The sequence below is a fragment of the Archocentrus centrarchus genome, chromosome 22 (assembly GCF_007364275.1).
Source record: "Archocentrus centrarchus isolate MPI-CPG fArcCen1 chromosome 22, fArcCen1, whole genome shotgun sequence".
NCBI classification, from domain to species: Eukaryota; Metazoa; Chordata; class Actinopteri; order Cichliformes; family Cichlidae; genus Archocentrus; species Archocentrus centrarchus.
The window spans coordinates 14,325,036-14,347,002 of record NC_044367.1 but is presented as its reverse complement, the minus strand read 5'-3'; the positions used below and the strand labels follow the sequence as shown (position 1 = coordinate 14,347,002).

At 39.3% G+C, this 21,967-nt stretch overlaps 1 protein-coding gene across 2 annotated transcripts in view; it reads left to right on the top strand.

Moving 5' to 3' along the window:
- rcan3 (regulator of calcineurin 3) overlaps positions 1 to 17,578 on the top strand; it is a 44,654-nt gene extending 27,076 nt beyond the window's left edge. For both annotated transcript variants that reach the window (XM_030718448.1, XM_030718449.1), the window contains 3 exons: positions 9,249 to 9,422; positions 10,879 to 11,050; positions 14,407 to 17,578. In XM_030718448.1, coding sequence (XP_030574308.1) covers positions 9,249 to 9,422; positions 10,879 to 11,050; positions 14,407 to 14,561 — 501 coding nt within the window. In that variant the 3' untranslated portion in view covers positions 14,562 to 17,578. The remainder of the gene's footprint in view (positions 1 to 9,248; positions 9,423 to 10,878; positions 11,051 to 14,406) is intronic.
- Positions 17,579 to 21,967: the final 4,389 nt, after the last annotated feature.

Below are 21,967 nucleotides of genomic sequence, written 5' to 3'. Positions count from 1 at the left end.
CAAGTCATGCTTTTACTATTTTGCATCACTGACCACATTTCAGCACCAAAACATGGCGCTGCAACTGTGCTGCATGCTCCTGTCTTTGTTTCTCTGCTCTGCTTAAATCATCACTAAAGATGTTGTATCACCACAAAGTAATGCACTGATTGCCACCAGAGATGCTGAAAGAGGGTAAAATGCAAGAGTGAGCAGTAGGAAGTGAGAGTAGTGAGCTCATTTGTCTGTACTCTGTGGCCTAAGTTAGGAACTGTTGGCGTGGCATCTCTTAGCCACCTTATGTAATGTTGTGTAACTCTCTGGATTATCGTCACCTTAAAAGTGTACGGATCTCCATGCGAGCCAGCTAGAAATTTTATGTGTGCGCTTGTGTCACCATCTGTGTTCAACCTAAATGGAGCTGAAGAGGAAAAGCTCCAGCCTCAATAAAAACCATAATGACCACATTGGTGGTAATAGGATTAATGAGTCTCCCTATGCTGTAAACTGATTTCAAGCTCCCCGTCGTGGACACATTGTCCCCGAGGCTGTAGCAGCGTAGCACTGCAGCATCAGGCCCTGTCAGTTCAGCTCCTTGCTCAAGGTATTTATTCACCTGTATAACACTTGGCCCATTCACATACCTTCCCAGCATTTTTGCAGCCCACACAATGAAGACAAAGCTATTGATAATAGACGGTTCTAATTTTTTTTTTTGTAATGCTAAGGAATTGCTGCTATGCTAATATTAATGGCTGATTTAACAAAAGCTGTTATTCCCTATGCTGGTTCAGGTCAACACACACACACACACACACACACACACACACACACACACCACACACACACACACACACACACACACACACACACACAAACTTACTTTATCCAGAGTTTATCCAGTGATACTGAGTCTGTATTTTTTTCTGACACATTACCTAATCCTAAGTAGTCAGCAAGCTAACAGTAGCTTACAGTGTTTTATATTGCTAAAACACTGACCCTTAACCTCCAGGCTGAGTGTAGCCATAAAAGCCAACAGAAACCACTGAGCACCTTATAATACAAGCAAGCTATATTTGTATACAGTATGTGTCAAGGGTATTACACTTACACTGTGTACTGTCCAAATATTTGAACAATTTACTTTGTGGAAATATTCCTCAGAGGCCCGGGAACATATGATTTCATTTTCAAGGTCAAGGTCACCAAAAAAATTTCAAAAATGTGAAAAATCCCTCTCTGTCATTATTGGCAAAATTTGAAAATTCAAATCTTAGTGAGCATTTCAAATATTGCAATGAAATTTGGTACTCGGGTATAATTATTGTTGATAATTCCTTTCAAAGTGAATGACAAACCGTACACAAAATTACATACACATATATAATTCATATCTCAGGAAATTGTTTTCTTCTTTTTTTTTTTCTTTTAGAGGATGCTATTAGGGTACATAACTGAATAAAAAATATTCAGACTATATATGCCATTATCTGTTCATGTGGATCAATTTTTTAAAAATATAAAATTATATTTTACAGTTTTTAAATGCCAAAAAAATAAGTTTCTAGTCTTTGTGATATAGTAATTTATGATGGTGTATGACAGCATTGGGTGGTATCGCTTACAGTATAGTATCAGCACTGGGGGAGGTATGCTCTCTACTGAGTGCCTTCTAGTTTCTGTATGTAGTTTGTTTAAAGCTTGAGTAGGCAAATGGTCCATTAAGAGTCAAACAGTATTTTCCAAAATGCAGTCTCCACTGTCTAGTGTCTGAAGCTTTTAAAAATGTGTCTTCCTTTGTAAGCAATGATCAGGAAACCTTGACACAGATATTTGCTGTATATACACTGGAAACTGCAAATGTTGGCCACGGTCCCCAGAGGTAAAGTCATCAGACAATAGCAGATGTGTCCCCAGATTGCCAGTTCACTAAATTTCTCAAAGAAGCTGGAAAAAAAAATGGTGGTATTTATTTTAATTTACACTGTGATTGTTATAATGTCTGGCAGCTGCACGGTCTCCTGTATTTTTAATATAATACATGTTCAAAAATGTATTATAAGAGAGAGTGCACTGGGACAGAAATGCATGCAGGTACAGTTATTTTTCATCCAGCTCCATCTGTTATCTCTACAATCGGATCTGCCTTCCTTGTTCTACCTCATTAGACTGGTTCCAGTTTGGTCCTTCAGGGAGGACGGTAATTAAAAATCATCATCCAAACACTTAAGAAATGAATTTTCTTAATTATTCCAACATTATCTATTTTTAGTGTAACACCATCCCCGGCTCACCCAGAAGCTCTGTGGCCTACTTTGTTGATTTTCACCCAAATCCTATTCAAGCATGAGGGTCTGGATTAGACTGTGTTAAAGCTCAGCACGTGTTGCAGAGAAAGCTGAGTAATTCCCCAAAGGAAGGGGGAAAAAAAACTGAATAACCCTTCTTCACGTCCCAATTAGGTTTGGTTAATCTTTTCATTTTGATCCAAAACGCCAAATGGTGTAATTCAACATGGGACTGAACAAGCTTGTGGATTACAGTCATGGATTGTGGTCTCCGAGTGCCAGTGTGATTGAAATACTGAACCAGATTAAATGAGAAACCAGATAAAAATGGAGCACTGCGGCTCGGACAGTTTAAATCTAGGAAATGCTGGAGAAGCTTGTTGGACATGGGGTGCGTTTGCCTGCTAATGTGTGTTTTTGTGTTGTCAGTGGTACTGAAACAATGTTTTTTGCCTAAACCTCAAGTTGTATTAATGGCTAAGGCTAAACATGTAATCAAATGACTGAAACAGATTCTCACATTCATTTTAGTTTTAATTAGTTACAGTGTTAGTTTTAATTAACTATAATAACCTTGGTTTGAGGTTATGCTACTGTACTTTCTTGGCATTTATTCTCTTCTTTAAGAACCCAAAGAAGGGGTTTGTAATCCAGCGTTAGTAAATGATGAGTTGGGAAGAAGATGCAGTTTGCCTTAATCCAAGCAATCCTTTATGTAAATCTTGTTATTGTAACTTAATATTTGCAAATGTTTGCTTTTTTTTCCTGGAGAAAAAAAAAAGACACAATTGAAGGTCCAAAATTGTTACAGATAAATACTGAATGCCTTTTCTGCATTACCCTTTTAACTGTCATTTAACTTCCAACTTTCAGTGGCTTTTATTTTGAAATTGTAAGTTATGTGTGTGTGTGTGTGTGTGTGTGTGTGTGTGTGTGTGTGTGTGTGTGTGTGTGTGTGTGTGCGCGCGCGCTGGATTTTCAAGCACGTGGCTGATCAAAAATAATAACAATGGAACATGTAGCTGTGCTGCAGATGATGCTACACACTCATTCTCAACAGTGACAGCAGAGAGCTAAATTTGTGGACCTTATATAACTCCATAAACTGCACAGTGTGCTGACAAACAACAATACAAACTGACAGCATGTAGGCGCTTTTGTGAAAACATCACAATTTGGACATAACTTGCTGAGAACATATTCATATTCTGGTATTTGGGCGCACCAACTGGGCAGGAAGAACCTACAGGTTTGCTGACTGTCAGTGAAGTTTACACATTAAAGAAACTTTAAATTATTTGTGCAGTTCATTAGCTGGAAAAGGTATGAAGTATATCCTGTTATTTATTTATTTATTTATGTATTTAATCCAGTTTCCCACAGCACTGCCCTTTAAATCGCTACTTTCTATTATTCTGCCACCAAAACCATGTTGACATTTCCCAGTGAACCTGCACCTCATCCTTATGGCATCTGATCTTTTGTTAGCCATGCCCACAGTTATGTCCTGTTCTTGCCGCAGTGACAGCCCTTCGTTTACAGTCTGAAACATAACTACCCCGTTCACCCAAGAGGCAAGTATTTGAAAGGAAAGCCCCGGACCCACTGCAAGAGAGGCTACAGTTTACTAGCAAGCTTTATGTTTCTTCATGTTGGTCTGTCTATTGTGCTGGTTTGCAATTGTGCCTGCCTCTTTGTTGGGCCTCTTGTATGTGGCATTCCCTAGGTATGGCTGATTTTATGTAATACAAGATTGGTAGTCATATAGAAGCTTGTTTGCATTTTCTCAGTTTTCCCTTTGCTTTATACTAGCAGAAACACTCATGATGACTGTTTTTTTTATTATTATTATTAATGGTCCTCTTGCTGTTGGAAACATGACAGCGTTTACATATATGAGGAAATAAAAATCTGATTAAGAGAATCTATGGGTTTTTTTCTGTGAAAATAAGTAAAAACTATAAAATGATAAATACTCCCTCCTTTGTAAAAACAATTTGAGAGTTTGGCAAGAGGTTATCACTGGTTTATTGCAAATAAATTTGTGAGTTCTCGAGCATGCCTGCCAAAAACATTAATGTGGCTGATGATAGTGTTCAGAATAACTACAGCAGGGCTTAAATATGTACATGAGGCCAATAGGTGAAGTGGACACAGGAGAGTAACAAGGCCCAGCTGCAAACAGTCAAGACAAGAGCAGGGAAGTAAACCTAAATGCAATACACAAGGGACAAACAGTGACAATGACTAAAAACAGGAAACTCAGACACAATAGTAGACTTGACATGGGGGCAAGGCACAGAAGGAAATACTAGCAAAACTAATAAATTCAAATTTAAGCTGTAACTGGAAGACTGAAAATACTAAGAAAATACAAGACACCAAATAGAGAATATTTAATAACACAATACAAAATCCACAAATTCAAAACTAAGGATCCAAAAACCCAGGGTCATAACAGTTGTAGCTTGAATGTTGCTTCAGACTAGCTCAGTTACGCAACAGCAGGGCAGAGGTAATTTCAAAGACAGGAAAGTAAGGGAATCCAGCTCGGAGAGGTATACCTCAGGTGTTACGTAAAGGTGACGCGGAGAAATGTGCGGTCTACACCAAAGATTACACTTGCTGGAGGCTGTGACTTCACGCCTCCTCCTTTTGACTCTCTCTCCATCCTACACACGTGCGATTTTTCTTGTGAGCAACAGGTTTGTTATAAACAGCAGCAAACTTTATGTTCCGAAGCAATTTGGTATCCAGTCTGTTCTTATTTTCAGTTTTTTAGAGGTGTGAAGTTTTTTTGGTTTTTTTTAATCTTCTGTGTTGAGAATGAAAAACAGAACATTCTGTTCACTTCTCTCTCACCTGTTGTCCTTCAGTGTCTCACTCACAGGATGTGGAGTGCTAGTAGGATTTTGTGCGGTTAAAAGCAGCTGTGCTTAGATACAAATGGTGCTACCCAATTATTTTATTATGCTGACTTCCCTGTGTGTGAGTGTATAGTAGGTGCATTGTATTTGCGTGGGTACCTACAGCTGTGGAAACAGTGAAGAGTTATGAGCACATTGTCTACATCACCCACAGAGTTGCTCAATTGCTCTCTGTGTCTCTCTCACACGCACATGCACTGCGCATGAGAACAAAGGGAGTAGGTCACCACAGGGAACATTGCGATGGCAGATGAGCAGGGCACTTTTCAGCCACATGTAACTCAACACCCCTCTCTTCTTCCTCATTTCCCCTCGTCTTCCTCCTCTCATTCCCTTAGGATGTTTGCGCATAGAGGCCACATAAATTAGTGATCAGCACGTTCACTTGTTACGCACCAATTGGTCGTGGGTTTATCAGCCCTGGCATATGGTGGTGTAAAACAGACACTGCATGCTATTATGGAATATGATCTCAGAGCTTTCCCACATCTTTGCACATGCCAAAACATCAATTTAGGTTAAGGAAGTAACCGCCGTGTCTGTGTACAGTGTGTGTGCGTGCGTGTGTGTGTGTGTGTGTCTGTGCTTGCGTGTATGTAAATGACAACCTTATCAGTTTTACGCATGGAGTTTTGATGACATGTGAGTCATAGAAGCTGGCCAAGGCTCATGGAAAATTCACAGTTTGAATAAGGGCTCAAGTGGGCTCTGCAGACAGGCTCAACAAGTGTCTTTGTTGTCATACTCAAATTAATCCAGAATATACCAAAATTAGGAACGACTGTAACAAACAATAGGCGGACATAAAATGCTCTGAAATGCAAATCAAGATCTTATAATAAAAAGATCCATGCTACTACCCCCCCCCCCCCCCCCCAATTTGCTAATAAGCAACAAATGTGTTTTTCTTGGTAAACACCTTTAGTGAATTTTGAGTCTCTGTGCAGTTAGCAGTCCTTTAGCTACATATGGATCTTTTGTTTTCATTTTAGTCACAGCATCGTTACTATCTTAGTTTAGTGCGAGCGTTCTCACCAGCATCTTTTATCTTTTTAGCTCGGATGAACCAAATGAACGCCATCTGCTCAATAGAAGGGGGGGGGGGGGGGGGGGGGGCAAGAAGAAGCTAGAAAATGGTACTGAATATTGGCCTTAACATTTGCCAGTCTGGAAGAAATAAGACTTCAAGTGAAAGCTAATTTTGCTTTATACCTGAAAGCAGCTGTTTTCTACTGTGTTTTCCATAACATAAGCCATATACAGCCTTGTAATATGTTAGTGTTAAGTTTAAAGTTTGTGTTGCTAGTTCAGGTGGCCAGAAAAGTGAGTCCATGTAGATTTTAACAGGATACCTGCTCGACTTCTGTTCACTTGGGGAAAAAAAATGTGTATTCTCCAACCAATTTGCAGTGGGTTGCTGGTAATCGTTCTCTGCATGGAATACATCAGCTTGCCTGCAAACACACTTGGAAAAATGCAACACGGAACAGAGAAAGTTTGCCCCCCCCCTTGTGTTATTAGAATTACTTTGTACCATTTTTGATACATGTAATATCAAAGAGGGTACCTCACCTGCTATCTATACACAACTGTGAGTATAGAGAATTCATTTTAAATAAACATACTTAACTCCCAGCTCTCCCATTATATTTAGTGGGGAGTGTGACTCTTCAATCTCCTCTGGCTTTTGGGGATTCTTTCATTTTAATTGCTAAGTTGGTCATAAAAGGAGTCAAGATATTTGAACATTCCTTACTGGCCTTCTTTCCCTTGTGTCTGAAGAACACACCTTGTATGGTGAAGCCCAAATCTGACTAAAAATGGCCTGTAGGTGAAGTCACTTCTGACGTTTAGCCAGCTACCCCGAGGTGTTCAGCAACAGACAACCTGATGCACTTACATGGGGAGAAGAACTGAAAATAAACCCAAAAGGGAATGAGGGAGGATTAAGAGTAAAAGCACTAATCTTCTTCTTTTTTTTTTTTTGTTTAAATCCAAATTGTTTGACCACAACGAGCGACACACTGCAGCATAACTGTGGCTCACAGCTTGCGGAATCATTTACAGCTCTGCATGTGTCAGACAGGGTGATGATGTGATTTCTCTGCAGAGAGGCAGAGTACAGCCTGTATTATAAAGCATATATATTTACTGGGTCATGCTAACAGTAGCTGAAAGTGTTTAGCTCTGTTGAAACAAAGCTATTATTGCACATTCATAATACCTTAACTGACCATTACAAAGTTTTACTATTAAAAAAATCTGTTGGATTTCTATATGGTAGGAAAATAGCTTCCATACATACACACACACACACACATAAAGAAATGTGTGAACTGATTAGTCAATTAATAATTTATTCTTTATTTAGGTATAAATGCCAATTATTTGATTCAGTTTTAGCTTCATGAACTGGATTTTCAGATGTTTGAGTCTCACGTCACAGTAAACAAAATATCTTATTCAAAAACGGCAAATCAGAGATGAGAATTGAGAAGAATGAGTTTTAAATTTTAAAAAAAATGAATGGAAAGTAATTATTAGTTAGTCATTTTTATTAATACGAATACAGAAATTTTAGCATGGTTGTCCTTTGTTTACAGCATGACTTTAACTCATGATACCCAAACTTTTATGTGTTGCTCGTACTTTTGTCATATACAATATTAAATTGTTATAGGTGTTGTCTTAAATATTAAACAAGGCCAGATGAATATGAGCCAGATTCTTCTAAGTATATAGAAGAATATAGAAGCGATAAAACACAGGGCTGACAGGACACAGAGAGAGAGAGCTCCTCCTCCAGAGCTCCTCTTGGTGTGCTGAGTGTACAGATTGTCAGTGTCTCCTCTCACTTAGCTGTCACTAATGTACAGAGGCAGATCTCACAGCCAACATACTGCCTGTATTCCTTCAGGTAACACTTACTTTTTTTCCATCCTGGGAACAGCTGCTGTGTCAGCTCAAAAAAGAAAGTGTTGTGGGAGTATTTTAGTTTCCAGCCTCCAACTTCCACTGACTGAAGATCAGTTCAGATAAAAGTCTGTCAGACAGGAACAGAATTAGGGACTGACTTGAGAGCAGTGTTTAGACATTAGCACCACTGATTGCAAACATGGGGCTCTCAAGACTCCGGATACACGAATAAGGTTAAAAAAAAAGTAGTGAAATATTCAGTAGAAATGTTTTATAATAACCACATTATGCATCAGTGCATAAGCTGAGCAGAACAGGGGCTAAACTAAAGATGTAAAGGCCCTCAGGGATACACCTGCAAGGGCCCGTACTATTAATCACAATCTTATCTCCTGTCAGAACGTCACATTCAGTCTATCATTATTCTTGGTTCTTAGAAAAGGACACGTCATTGCTAGGATTCAAAGAGGAGCACTACTGATTACTCAGAAACCAGCTCTCCTGGTGGCCTCCTCCTTTCTTTTTTGCCCTCTTGCTGAGCTGCTTGATTGAGTTCACAGCTGAGGAGGCCAATTTGGTGCCTGTGGAGAGGCCTCAGGGGGTAAAAAAGGGATATGGCTATGTATGATAGGCATATAGTTAAAGAAGCAGAAAATTAAATGAGAATCATAACATAGAAAAAGTGGGAATTTGGACAGACAGCAGCATAAAAGACTGCTGGAAAATGACAAAACTGGAAATAGAATTTCTCCATTAGCTTTATAACAAAAAGAGATGGACACAGAGCAGTTAGTCACATGTGTTTCTTGCACAGAGCTGTCCTCAAATGTATCATCTTTAGCTTTTGAAAAAAATTGTGCGCAGAGAACGTAGTTCATCTTGAGTAAAAGAAATAATTGAGAACAATTAACAACAATTTGTAATCCAATTTTAACATTCACGAAGTGAAAGAAGATGATACTGACTCAGATGTTTTAAATACTCCTGAATTGGTCTGTCAGTTAACTAAGCAACAATTATTGTTTCAATTCACATTTCACAGTATCTGCAGGATATCAGCATACACACACGATGCTCAACGATAGCTTCAGCCTCTCATGAGATTTGTACATTTTTATCTTTTCATGTTCTACAGGAGCGGTTCGAGGCATTGTTTAGGATCTACGATGAACAGGCAACGTTCCAGATGTTCAAAAGCTTCCGGAGAGTCCGGATCAACTTCAGCACTCCAGAGGCGGCAGCCCGCGCACGCATTGAGCTGCATGAGTCTGAGTTCAACGGCAAGAAGCTTAAGCTCTACTTTGCTCAAGTAAGTGTCAGTTGAGGGGTCTGGGAAAGGGCAGGAATGGAGCCTGGGAGATGGAGGATCTGAGGCAGAGCGCTGCTTATTTACATAGAGAGTTAGGGCAAAGTGCAGTGTGTGCGCACAGCAACACACATGAAACAAAAAGAGGATGGAACAGAATCTACTCCCAGATTCTTTCAGTTCTTCTCCCCCCCAAAATCCACTGTGGCTGTGTGTGCCTCTGTGCAGTTGTGGGGAAGAGAGGGTGAGAGATGAAACTATCTCAAAGTTTAGATATCTCACAGGTTACATATTGTATAAATGCTATTTCAGTAGCATTTAAATAGCTATAAATCTGTGTAGCAAATTTAAAAAACAATTTAGCTCAGTTTTAGTCCAGATTCCATCAAAGTTGTGCTTCCTAGAAAATCTAAGTCAGCGTGGCTCATAGAGAAGCTCCCTTTATCGCGAATACATTACCAATCATGACCCCTACTGCACCTTTTAGTACTTTGATGTAAGAGGATTAAGGATTTTACAGCTCGACAGATGCCACATGCACGTATTGTAATTACAGCAATTGGCAGCTATCAAAATGCTGAAACCCTGTCATTGGAAAAAGCCTGCAATTTTAGACTTAAAGACTAAAAAATTCACATGTGCCTTTGTTTTTATTAAGTAGCACAAGTATAGCTTGGACCAGAATTTTGATAGCTGTCATGATACACAGGCGTAAGGGACCCAAATGCAGATGCCACAGGCACACAGATGTAAACAAAATTGAAACTTTATTTTTGGTTGAAGGCAAAGTCCAGAAACTCAGAAATCAGCAAACCAAATCTTTTAACTGACAGTGAGCACACAGGGGAAACAACAGTACGACACGACAGAGAACTAAGGTAAACTGGGGCTTTAAATACACACAGACGCAGCTCGAGAACTAAACACATCTAAACTAAGTCAGGGTAAGGAAACAAGGGAAGTAAAACTAAAAATAATACACAAGAGACAAATGGTACCAAAATACAACTGGAAGTTGTGTGAATTATTATATCTTTATTTATATTTATAATAACTGCGGCTGCTGTTACACCCAAATTTCCCCTCTGTGGGACAATAAAGGCTGTTTCTTCTTCTTCTTCTTCTTCTTCTTCAAGTAAGGAGCAATAACTAACAGGGGAAACAGAGACAGAACTAAACAAAACACGGGGGAATTGACACAAAAGGAAAAGGCAGGAAAATACACAAAGTTGAAAACCTAAACAATAAGCAACCTAAGAATCAAAGTGAAGATATTTAATAATGATCAGAAAGAGAGAATATTTTTCTCAATAAACTGCATGCTGGCACCAAGTTAAGGCTATCCTGTATATGGACCCAGTGATCAATGAGATTTGTGTACAAATTATTAATCACAAGAAATATTGTTCCGGAGGAAAGCTTCAGCCACTTTATCGCTTATCATCGTTTCCTCCAATAGATCCAGAATGGTGACGAGGACATCGACAAGTCATATCTGGCACCTCCCCAGCCAGTCAAACAGTTTCTGATCTCCCCCCCTGCCTCGCCACCCGTGGGCTGGAGCCAGAGCGAAGACGCCACGCCAGTCATCAACTATGACCTGCTGTGTGCTGTAGCCAAGCTCGGACCCGGTCAGTACTCAGGTTCAACTAACTTGTGTTTTATGTTCATACTTGCTGCTTACAACAGGTGCAAGACAGGGAAAATGGTGTGCAACAGTTGTATTTAAAAAAAAATCTCATTTGAGTCATTCATCTCTGAATAGTAACGCAGGAAACTATTTCATGCACCTCAGGGGTGCATTGTAGAAAGGATTTTTATGTGGAAAGAAATCAGGGCAAAAGGAATTGAATATTTTTGAATTGTAACTGTTTTAATCTTGACTTTTACTGCAGAGTGTGAGTCACTTCTGAATAGCTTCTTAAGTACTTGTTCATAAGTACATTTAAAGAATGCCATGCCATTTAAAAATGTGTCTTACCGATCTCAACAAAGAACTTCCTACTACTGTGGTTTTGCCAGGAAATGAATTAAATCCATGAATTAAAATCCATGGTGCAGATTACAGTACATCAATGTCAACAGTGCTCTATAGAACTGTGCATCAGTGCCATAATATATACGATGAAAGGGCCGATGGATTCATATGAATTTGCAAAATATACACTGACTATTGACTAAACTCCTCTACCAAATGTATGTTCGATCATAACTGGGTTATTGGAGGTGGTGAATGTGTGTGTGTATTTTTTTTTCTATCTACAGCATTAACCTAGAATTATAAAGTGCTGCAGGGATGATGTATTCCAATTTATCATTACTCATTTCAGGGATTTAGGAATCATAAAGGGAGGATGTAATAAACCAAAGGGAGTAGTTTGTAGGATCTGCCTGGGTGAATCCCCTGCTCTTAGTTCAGTTGAGCCAAAATAACATTCATAAACATGTTCCTCACTGCCTCAAGAACAATGCTGTGCTTTAAACGGAGGCAACTAGAGGCACTGCTGTCACAAACGCTGAATCCCTTCCTGCTTTAAAAACCAGCCACTTGCATCAGGCTAATATGTAGACACATTTTATTTCTATCGTGAAAATGATACCAATTGGATGTCACTCAGGCCTCAGGTTTTCCCTGGAGATTTTGCTCCCGGCTGCATACAGAGTTGCATAGCAATAGCAAAGCTAACAGGAGCTAGTCTACATGTCGATAGGTGGGTTTAAAAAATGTTCCTATGACATTTATGCCATAATTATGAGTTAAAAACCACCACAGTTAGACGGGAAAGTAAACACCTCTGCCTCTGTCTTCCTTGTCAGCAAGATATCAGATTGCAGCAACCTTTAGAAAATGTCACCTAACACGCACAAGAAGGTGTGCCATTTCCACCGTGTCTTTCCATGCTTGCATATGTGGATATGATCATGCTGATTAAGTGGAAAGCACACCTTGACCACCATTATCTTTTTATTTTATTATCACCAAAACAGTGATTCTACTTGCCAGAGCCTCACCCACACACAGACGCAATTAGACACACGCAGTCCAGTTCAGAGGATCTCTTTTGACATGTTCTGCTTTTTCCATAGCAACACGAGGCATCAGGAAACTGCTTTTATTCTGCACGTCACATCCTGCCACTGACATGAGATTAGCGCAGGGCTGCAGCACAGCACGCTGACTCCCTCTGTCAACTCCCTGCGGTAACAGCAGGACTATATTCGCTGTTCCACTCTTGTTTGGCACCATAGTGAAAAGCGACAAGACCAATTTCCTCCTGTCTGCCAGCTGTCTGATCTCCATGGCGACTGTGATACAATCTCGCAAGAGTGCGTTTTCAATCAGAGTCCGCTTAGTTTGGCGTTCAGACAAATGGCAAGAGTGTTCTGGGGAATAGTTTTCTCTTGAACACATGTCCTGATTTGTTCCTGAACCAACAGGAGGCATGGCTGTCACAGTATAATAACTGCTGTACATATTTCAAACGTAAATGATATTTAACTAGTTAGCCATATCGTTGCAAACAGTGCTACTCTAGATGGCAGGGTCAGTGTTTTTGGTCTCTTTATCATTAATATAGAGATTGGATTCAGATCCCTTCAGTAAAACCAGATGATAAGGGAGAGGTGATTAAATGTGGAGCTGAAATCTATCGGAGGATTTTGGAATAGCAAAGACGATGTTAGAAATCTAATTTCCGGGGACAAAACATTTTAAAATGTTAATTTGGAGGAAAGTCTACACACCTTTTATGCAGATTTGATTAAATTTGACCAATAAATATGGGGATTGTATACATGCACTGTTCCAGTGACCACTGAAAAAATGAATAATGGTTGAAAATAACTGATATAACCAATATCCTACCTAAATAAAATATATATATATATATACTGTTACAGTTATTATTTTATGTATTTATTTATAAATTATATATATATATATATATATATATATATATATATATATATATATATATATATATATATATATATATATATATTTTATGTACACATAATTTTTTTTTGGCCACAGCAGCTTTTTGTTGACAGTGTAGAGACAGGAAATGGGGAGAAGACACACGGGGAAATCGGTGACAGGCCGGGACTCGAACCCGCGCCACATGCATGTGGTCACCTGCTCCAACACTGAGCCACCTGGGTGCCCGACACATAATATATTTTTAAGGATTTAAATGCATAACTTCCCTCTGAAATGTACAGTACTGGATTAAGTATTTTAACTTGCATGAAACACCATCTAATGACCAAAGCAGCAATGTGTTATTCTACTTCTCAGTACACTTTGAGTATTTTCAGGCTCTCTTTACCACAATACTTTCTGCATTTAATCTGTAAGTTTCCTTAAAAGTAATTTTTTGTTTATTTAGTTTATTTAGTAGAAAAAAGATATACATTGATTAGAGTGTAATTATGTCTTCGAACAAATGATGCATTCTCATAAACTTAAGATTAATAAATTAAAAGTATATAGGAGCAGGCGCCAGTTTGTGGAAGCTCCCGTGGTTCCACGCCATCTTGAATATATTGGCCGAGATGTGCGTTGCGGTTTGGCCTAATCACGTTTTGTGTATGTGGCCAGAAGCCGGCACGTATGTAGAACACCAAAGGCGGAAGAGAAGAGAACCCTTAGGTGTTCCTGTGGCATGGAGGAAAACATTTATTCATGCCTTGCACCCTAAGACTCAAGATGCAGTATGAAGGATCATACCTATATTTTAAGGGGTCCCCTTCACTGAAGAAGTGAAAACGCAAAGGAAATAGAGTCCACCAGCATCTTAATAAAATGTCATCCTCTTTCTCCTAACCTCAAGCCTCAGCTCCTTGAGCTGAAATCAGCTGTAGCTAGGATTATTCATTTGAATTGGGAGGGGTAGTTGACTGCGATCCGCAATCTACTGGCATCTAGCTGTGAGATCTTCCACACTGTATCTTTAATAACTCTTCTTCTCTCTTTCTATCCCCTCAGGTGAAAAATATGAGCTCCATGCAGGAACAGAGTCCACCCCCAGCGTGGTGGTCCATGTGTGCGAGAGCGAGACGGAGGAGGACGAGGCAGCACGGCCAAAACAGCAGATTGTCCAGACCAGACGTCCCGACGGACCCCCAAAGGTTTACAACTAGAGAGGCCTCCCTCCCGACACCAGCGCGGCCCCTGACCGCCACTTAAGCCCACAACACACCTGCCCTCTCTCTCTCTCGTCTCTGCACTCACAGAGAGCGTCGATGCCCCTCATTTCAGTTCAACTACAAGCAAAAAAAACCAACCAACAAACATTGCTCAAAGACGGTGTTTGTGGGGGAGTGTGGCGATGGAATGAGGTGGCTTGAAGGGGATGGATGAGAATCACACACAACACACTCATCACATTCTGTGGACAGCCTGGGGAGCGGTAGGCACGCTTGCCTCCACCCTACTAACCTCCCCCTCGTTTTCGGCAAGAGGGGTGGAAATACCTGTCCCTACGCAGGCACCTGTCACGTATCACACACACTCAGCTCTCATTGCTAGTCCTGTTTAATAGCTTGCTAGTCAGTTAGGTTGTTAGCCGTACCTCTCCCTTCGTCTCACGGTCATATGTAATAATCGATAATCTTTGATTGAGGACATGTGATACTTAAGCAAAGATATTTTTCTTTTTTGTTTTTGTTTTTTAACAATAAATTGTGTTTTCAGGTTATACATATGTATTATAAATGTCTTTTTATTTTTCTTCTTTTTCATCCATTTTCATATCTGCTGGTTTGCAGCTTCCGCTTTCATTAAGACTGACTGTGTGATGTTTCCACTCTCGTCTGCATGTATATACTGTATTACAAAAAAAACCTACAGAAACAGATACTAACAAGATATATCAAGAAAAAGGAACCTATTTAACATCACACACAGCACGAAGCGCCATATGTGACTAACAAAGTTGTGGTGGTTGCTTGACTTTTTTTATTTTATTTTCTTCCCCTTTTTTTGGTTTCGCTTTTTGTCTTATTTTTTTTATTTGGAGAGGTGTTGTTTTTTGCTAAACTACTAGATGTGTATACTTACTACGTATTTGATACCCCAGGACTTTTTGCATGCTGTTACTTCTGTAGATGAAGAGCTGAGGTGTAATTTTTTTTTTTAAATTGATGTTTGTGACAACACGGGAACGGGTTGGCGCTTTTAACATAAGTGCATATTTCCGCGCTGAGTTGAAAGTGGCATGTGTGTGAAGGGGGGAGGGAGCTGAATGCGTTTTTGTAAGCTTGACTGTTCAGTCTTTGACTTGATGGCAAATTTGCATGTGTCACTTTTTTGCAATTTGATGGATGGGAGACAGGTCAAACCCCTTCATTTCTTCAAAGGGGTTTCAGAATGTTTTTTTTTTTCCTGATTCTGTTTGTTGTAATTCACAACTTTAATGTATTTTTTTTATGTTATTTAATCAAACCCACTATCTGTGTCAGGTTTCCTCTGAAACCTACTACTGCTTGTTTTGCACTGAGAATCTCTTGATATCTCCAAGCAATTGTGGGACTCTTGATCGTCTCCTGCTGCGCACCTGAATACTGCGCTACTTCTCGCTGTAAATAGCTTAGCAGAATAATTTGTGGAAAGTTCTTTTAGATATTGCAGTTTACCTGAAAGCATTTTGCTGAGAAAAGGGAAAATTAATTAAGCCTCATGAGATACCAACTGATACACCAACCAAAGCATTGACTCGCATTGTCATAATAACCTAAAATGATTTTTTTTTTCTTACTCAAAGGCACTGATGTGTATTTGCTAAACCAATCACAAAGAAATCACGTTTCCCAGACACACTTGCAGTAGTTTCTCTTGAATTAGTTCTCATTTTATATAAGCATACATTCCTTCATTTACAGTTCACCTTTTTTTTTAATAAAATCCAATCAGACCAGTGTGTTTCACCTACATTTAATGAAATATTTCAGTGCTTTAAAAGCGACACAAACAAGGTGAGCCTAAACCTTATGTCATTAGGCAGCATGAAATCTGAAAGTACTTTTTGCTATGTAACAATATTAGTAAGCAAAATACAAGTCTGTGTGCATGTGAGCACTTTACTGTCAGTGTGCTGTTATTTCCTTCACATAAAAGTCTCTTTGAAGACAAAGTAGGAAGCACATTGTATGTCTTCAGTTTTATTTTTAGTGTTATTTTGGTTTGTTTTATCTCAAGCTAAACACCTGGTTAGCCTTTTCACCAGCATATTGCAGTGAGTGAAACACTCCACTTCCTTTTTGCTCGTGTGAACCTTTCAGGCCTTTTTGGATCTGTGGAGGCGCGTTACTGAAAAGCAGTGCGGATATGCAGTGCGGTTTTAGCTTGAAAAACGAGGCAGGGTGACAGTGCAGAAGAAAAAATCAGTATCTTTGTTTTTGTGTTTGTCCACAAGAAACATTCATTTTATCTTCAGAGGATATGAAACGGTTCTTTGAAATGTACCGTGTCGGCAGAGTGCACTTTTTATTGGCACCGCTGTAAAGCTGATGCAGTTATCTAAGCAGACGGCAGACTGGTGGAACTGCTGTGATGGATGATATTATAGAGGAAGCAGCAGAGCAGAAAGAAAGACACTTGGGAAGATTTTTTATCTCTTTTGTCATGGTGTTTAAAAACTGGTGCATTTGGTCACAGTTGAAAAGAAAATTTATATTTATGTACATATGCCAAGTGTTTTTCTGTTGCTGAGGCCAGTCCCGGTGTGCAGTTTGTTATGGCTTCTCTTGGCAATGTTGTAAATGGAAACAAAAAAAAAAATGACAAAAATGTATAACAATAAGTCCTGAAGATGCTCGATCAAAACCAACTGTCATTGTGTTGTGTTCAACATGGACTCTGTTTGAATGTTTCTTTTATTTCTGGGGAACGTCTACTAAAAAGCTCAATTATACCGTTTGTCACTGTTGTACCGTTTCCGTTGAAATCTGAATATTGTGTCTTGTATTGTAGGAATCGAGAAAACAAAGTAGCAAAACAAGCAATAATTTATAGTTCTATAATACCAGTATGTGTATTTTCATGTTCTGTACTTATTTCTCAGAGATGGTCTCTGTCTCTTACAGTATCCGCTTCTATTTGTGTAGTATAATAGTCATTTGTTTCACATAGAAAAATACATAAAGACTTATTCTTAAAAGCTATGTTTAGTGTTGTTTATTTTAGGTGCGTCTTTGCTCTAGGGGCTACACGTGGGGTGCAAACACAGAAACAGAATCTCAGTCCAAAAATTCTGATGCATCTGGGTTGTAAAGAAAGTAATCAAAATAAATAAGCTATATAAACTATTATTGTCAAAAGTATTGGGCTACAACTCTTAATATTTGAATTCAGGCTTTTTCTGTTAAATTGCCATAAAATCAAGCACCCAGCCACGCAGTCTCCCTTTACAGACATTTATGAATGAATGGTTGATTCCAAAGAGCTGAATGTGAGCATGGTACTGTAATAAGATCCCACTGTTGCAACAAGTCAGTGTGTGAAATTTCTTCCATCCTAGATATTCCACAATCAGCTGTAAGTGGTATTATTGCATATTGTGCATAAGTGTTTAGAAAGCACAGCAACTCAGCCATAACGTGGCAGACTCAGTGATGCTCTGCTGACTTACAGCAGGCTTCAAAAACTCTTCTGGCATTAACATGGTAAATGGGTTGGTTCTTCTATAGTGCTTTTCTACCCTACATGAGCACTCAAAGCACTCTATGCAGCATGTGTCATTCACTCATTAGCACACTCATTAATAAAAGCACTTTATACATCTAAGCACTTTCTATCAAATATTCACACATCGGGAGCAACTTGGGAACAAATTTCAATATTAGTCAAAGGTAACCCCTGTAGATACAAAATGCAGTTAAAACAGTTAATACAGTTTAAATAATATTTTCATTTATTAAGGGAAAAAAGCTATCCAATCATACCTGGCCCTGTGTGAAAGGTTTGCATCCCATAATATCTGGCAGTGTAAAGAACATCATGCCAGCAGTCAAACGTGGTGGTAGTGTGATGTTCTGGGGTCGCTTTACTGCTTCAGGACCTGGACAACTTCATGTAATTTATGGAACCATGGACTCTGCTTTCTCCCAGAAAATCCTGAAGGAGAATGTCCAGTCATCAGTTCATGCCCTGAAGCTCAAACACACTTCGGTTATGCAGCAGGACAATGCTCAGAAACACAACAAACCACCTCTGAATGGCTCAAAAAAAAAAAAAAAACATAGATCAGATTGGGATTCTTTGGCATGACATTAAACAAGCTGTTCATCCTCCACTGTGGCTAAATTAAAACAATTCTGCAAAGAAGAGTGGGCCAAAATTCTCCCACAGCTATGTAAAAGACTCTTTGCAAGTTATTGCAAACACTTGTCTGCAGTTCTTGCTGCCAAGTGTGGCACAACCACTTATTTAGGTTACTTTTTCATATAGGGCCAGGTAGGTTTGGATAGTTTTTTTCTTTAATAAACAAAGTCATCATTTAAAAATGCATTTTGTATTTGCTCAGGTTATCTTTATCTAATATTAAAATTACTTTGATGATGTGGAACATTTAAGTGTGATAAATATGCATAAAAAAGAAAAAAGATATCAACTACGTTTTTCAGACCGCTGTATATATTGTGGAGCTTCCCTGCACTTACATTCCCACCAAGAAAAAAGGTTTAAAAAACAAACAAAAATAAAAACCCTGCTCTTTAGGAGGTGAAGGATAATAAATTCTTTCTTGTGAAAACAAATGAGTACTAATCCACAAACTTTAGTTGACACTGATTGATGTGTCATTCTGGGATAGTAGTGACAGAGGAGGAATTGGAGGGATTGGTGTGGTTTGGCATTTTTTCTGCACCTGTTTCGTAGGATCAGGAGAAGTTTGCATGGAGTGCAACGTTCAACAGTCTGTGGAACAAACCGCGCGGCCAGTAATTCATATTATTCAACAGCTCTTCTGCAAACCTGTTAACTTAAAATAACTGGAGGGAAGAGAAAGAAAGCCTTGTTTTACCCTTCAGGTGAGTCTTACGTATAAGGATGTAAAGTTACAGGAAACTAACTCTGCAATCTTTCAGAAAAATAGCTGCTCACCTCAGTGACTCACAGATTAGAAATGTAAAGTGAGAAGAAGCCCTGATCACTATAGTATTGCATCAATTTCACTTTATAATGCCAGAATGGTGCAGTGGGTCTAGTAGTGTTACATTCCTGGATTCTTAGATTCTTTTTAGTGGCACTTTGGTGCAAATGAAGAGCACCTTGAGAGACACTTTTTTACCATTGTGTCAAATCTTAGTGCATATTTCCTACAGTCGGGCTGTGGTTAACACAGTGTGACTGATGTGCATGTAGGGCCTGTTTAAAGGGCGACCCAAGTTATTTTCTGGAGTCACAATTTAACTGCAATTTCTGGATTCCTGTGCAGGTTATCTGTTGAAAGAGCTGCAATGTTTTCACTAACTTATTTTGAAAGCACAGCAGACCAGTTGCCTAACTTTATAACTCATACAATCATTCACCCAAACAAGGACAAGCAGCTGTGTTTACAGGGCTGGCCCTGCAGTGATCCGACTAGAAAAAGAATGGCTCTGGAGCCATGAAATCCATTCATTCATAGAGGTATAATAATCACTAAATAGTACTGTCACTTGCACATTGCAACTTATATTTTCTCCAAGAACCTAATAACAGTTAGTGTTCTGTCCTGTTTCAGAGCTGAGTTAGTGATTCTTTCTGTGATCAACAGTGTATTTGAAATTTCAAGTATGAAACACTGAGGTGACTGTGTGGCAGTGGACCAATGACCTGCTGTTTAGCGAGTGATTGAACATTCACAGCTTCTGTTCCGTTCCGTCAGCCAGGAAGAAAAGATGACTGATTGCTCGTGAATTCAGTAAGAACAGATTGCTCTCATCCATTTCCTTCTGACACATTGCGTGAGGAGAGAAACTACAACAAAGCCAAAACATTGGCACACTGTCATACCTGATTTCACACAACGATGTTTTGCAAGCATCGGTTGGCCCAAAGGAGGCTCTAGTTAGTGTGTTTGGACATCTATAAAGCAGGATACAGATTATCCGAGGTCATAAAGGTAGTGTTGTAGTACTCGAGATCGGTCTTGGTCTCGAGACTGCTTTTTCATGGTCTCGGTCTTGTCACGGACTCGGACTCGGGATTTTATTTCAAGACCAGTCAAGACCACAGCTCTGGAAATATCACTAAATTGCCAGATTACTGTCAAATTTATTTGTTAACATCTTTGCTTTTATTAGATGCAAAACGTACTGATTCAAATGCAACAAAGATTGCGCTCCTCTGCCTCTCAAAGGAGCGCACCTCGCAGACTCCGCCGCTTGGTCGCTGCTATTATCGCTGCTTACGCCTGTATCATTTCACCGCAGTTTGCAATCTACTACAGAGCACAGACAGTTTCATTCATAATGTGTACGTTTGATCTCACTATGGTCATGCGTGTGCTGCATAAATCGAAATAACAGCCGGCATGAACACGAAGAAAAGTAAGAGGGAAAATGAAGATCAAAGGAAAATTTCAGGCTTCCGATTCAACAAACTAAAAATTTAATGCAAGTTTTAGGGCTGCAACGATTCTTGGAGTAACGCAATTTGATTATTAAAAATCCTCACACAAATTTGTTGCTTTGATGTTTCGTTTCAACCCTGCAGCTCAGGTGTCTCCGTGTAAGCGGAGCATTTCCTCCACATTAGTTCTCCATCGCTGTAACAGATTTCCGTCATTTGGAAAAGAACAAAAAAAAAAACCCAAAAACGACCCTTTAACACGAGTGGATCGCTGAAATGTTTCTCCACGCTCCCACTTCTCTGTGCTGTGAGTGCGCATGTTTGAATTTGCGCGGGTGTTGTGCAGAGGATGTCAGCTGTTATTTTTTCTTTACGTCAGCTGTAGCCACCAGAACAGACCTATAACCACAGTGTACTGGGGAAAGGGGGGCTGCCATTAGCACTAGCAATCGTTCGCCCCCCCCCTTCAGTACAGAGGGGATCCGTCAAAATGTTTTTTATCAACCACCTGATCAGCAACATGAAGAAAAGAGAACTTTGTAGCTGCTCCATCCACCCTGTTTGTTTCACACAGAGAAACATCTGCAGTACGGAAGTTAAAATATGCTGATGAACTGTTAAAATGAAAAATTATTTGTTATTCAATTACTTGATTAATTGACGGAGTAATCAACTGAATACTTGATTACTAAAATAATTGATAGTTGCAGCCCTACTAGTATTCAGAAAGCCATAGTCAAACATTAGTTTTCAGCAGCTATGAGAGGCTTTCAAGAATAAAATAACTACAGTTCCCAGCAAGATGATGTCACTTCCTATTTTTGCATTTAAAAACGTGACAGTTTATGCTCACAACATGGTGGCTGATATTCAAATGTAGGAAATGCTTTTAGCAGCTGAGGAATCTGGATTATGTTTTTGTTGTGTATGTTTTTTTTTATGTGATTTCAGCAAACACAGTGGAAGGAAACATTAAGTGCTTGATATATAAATG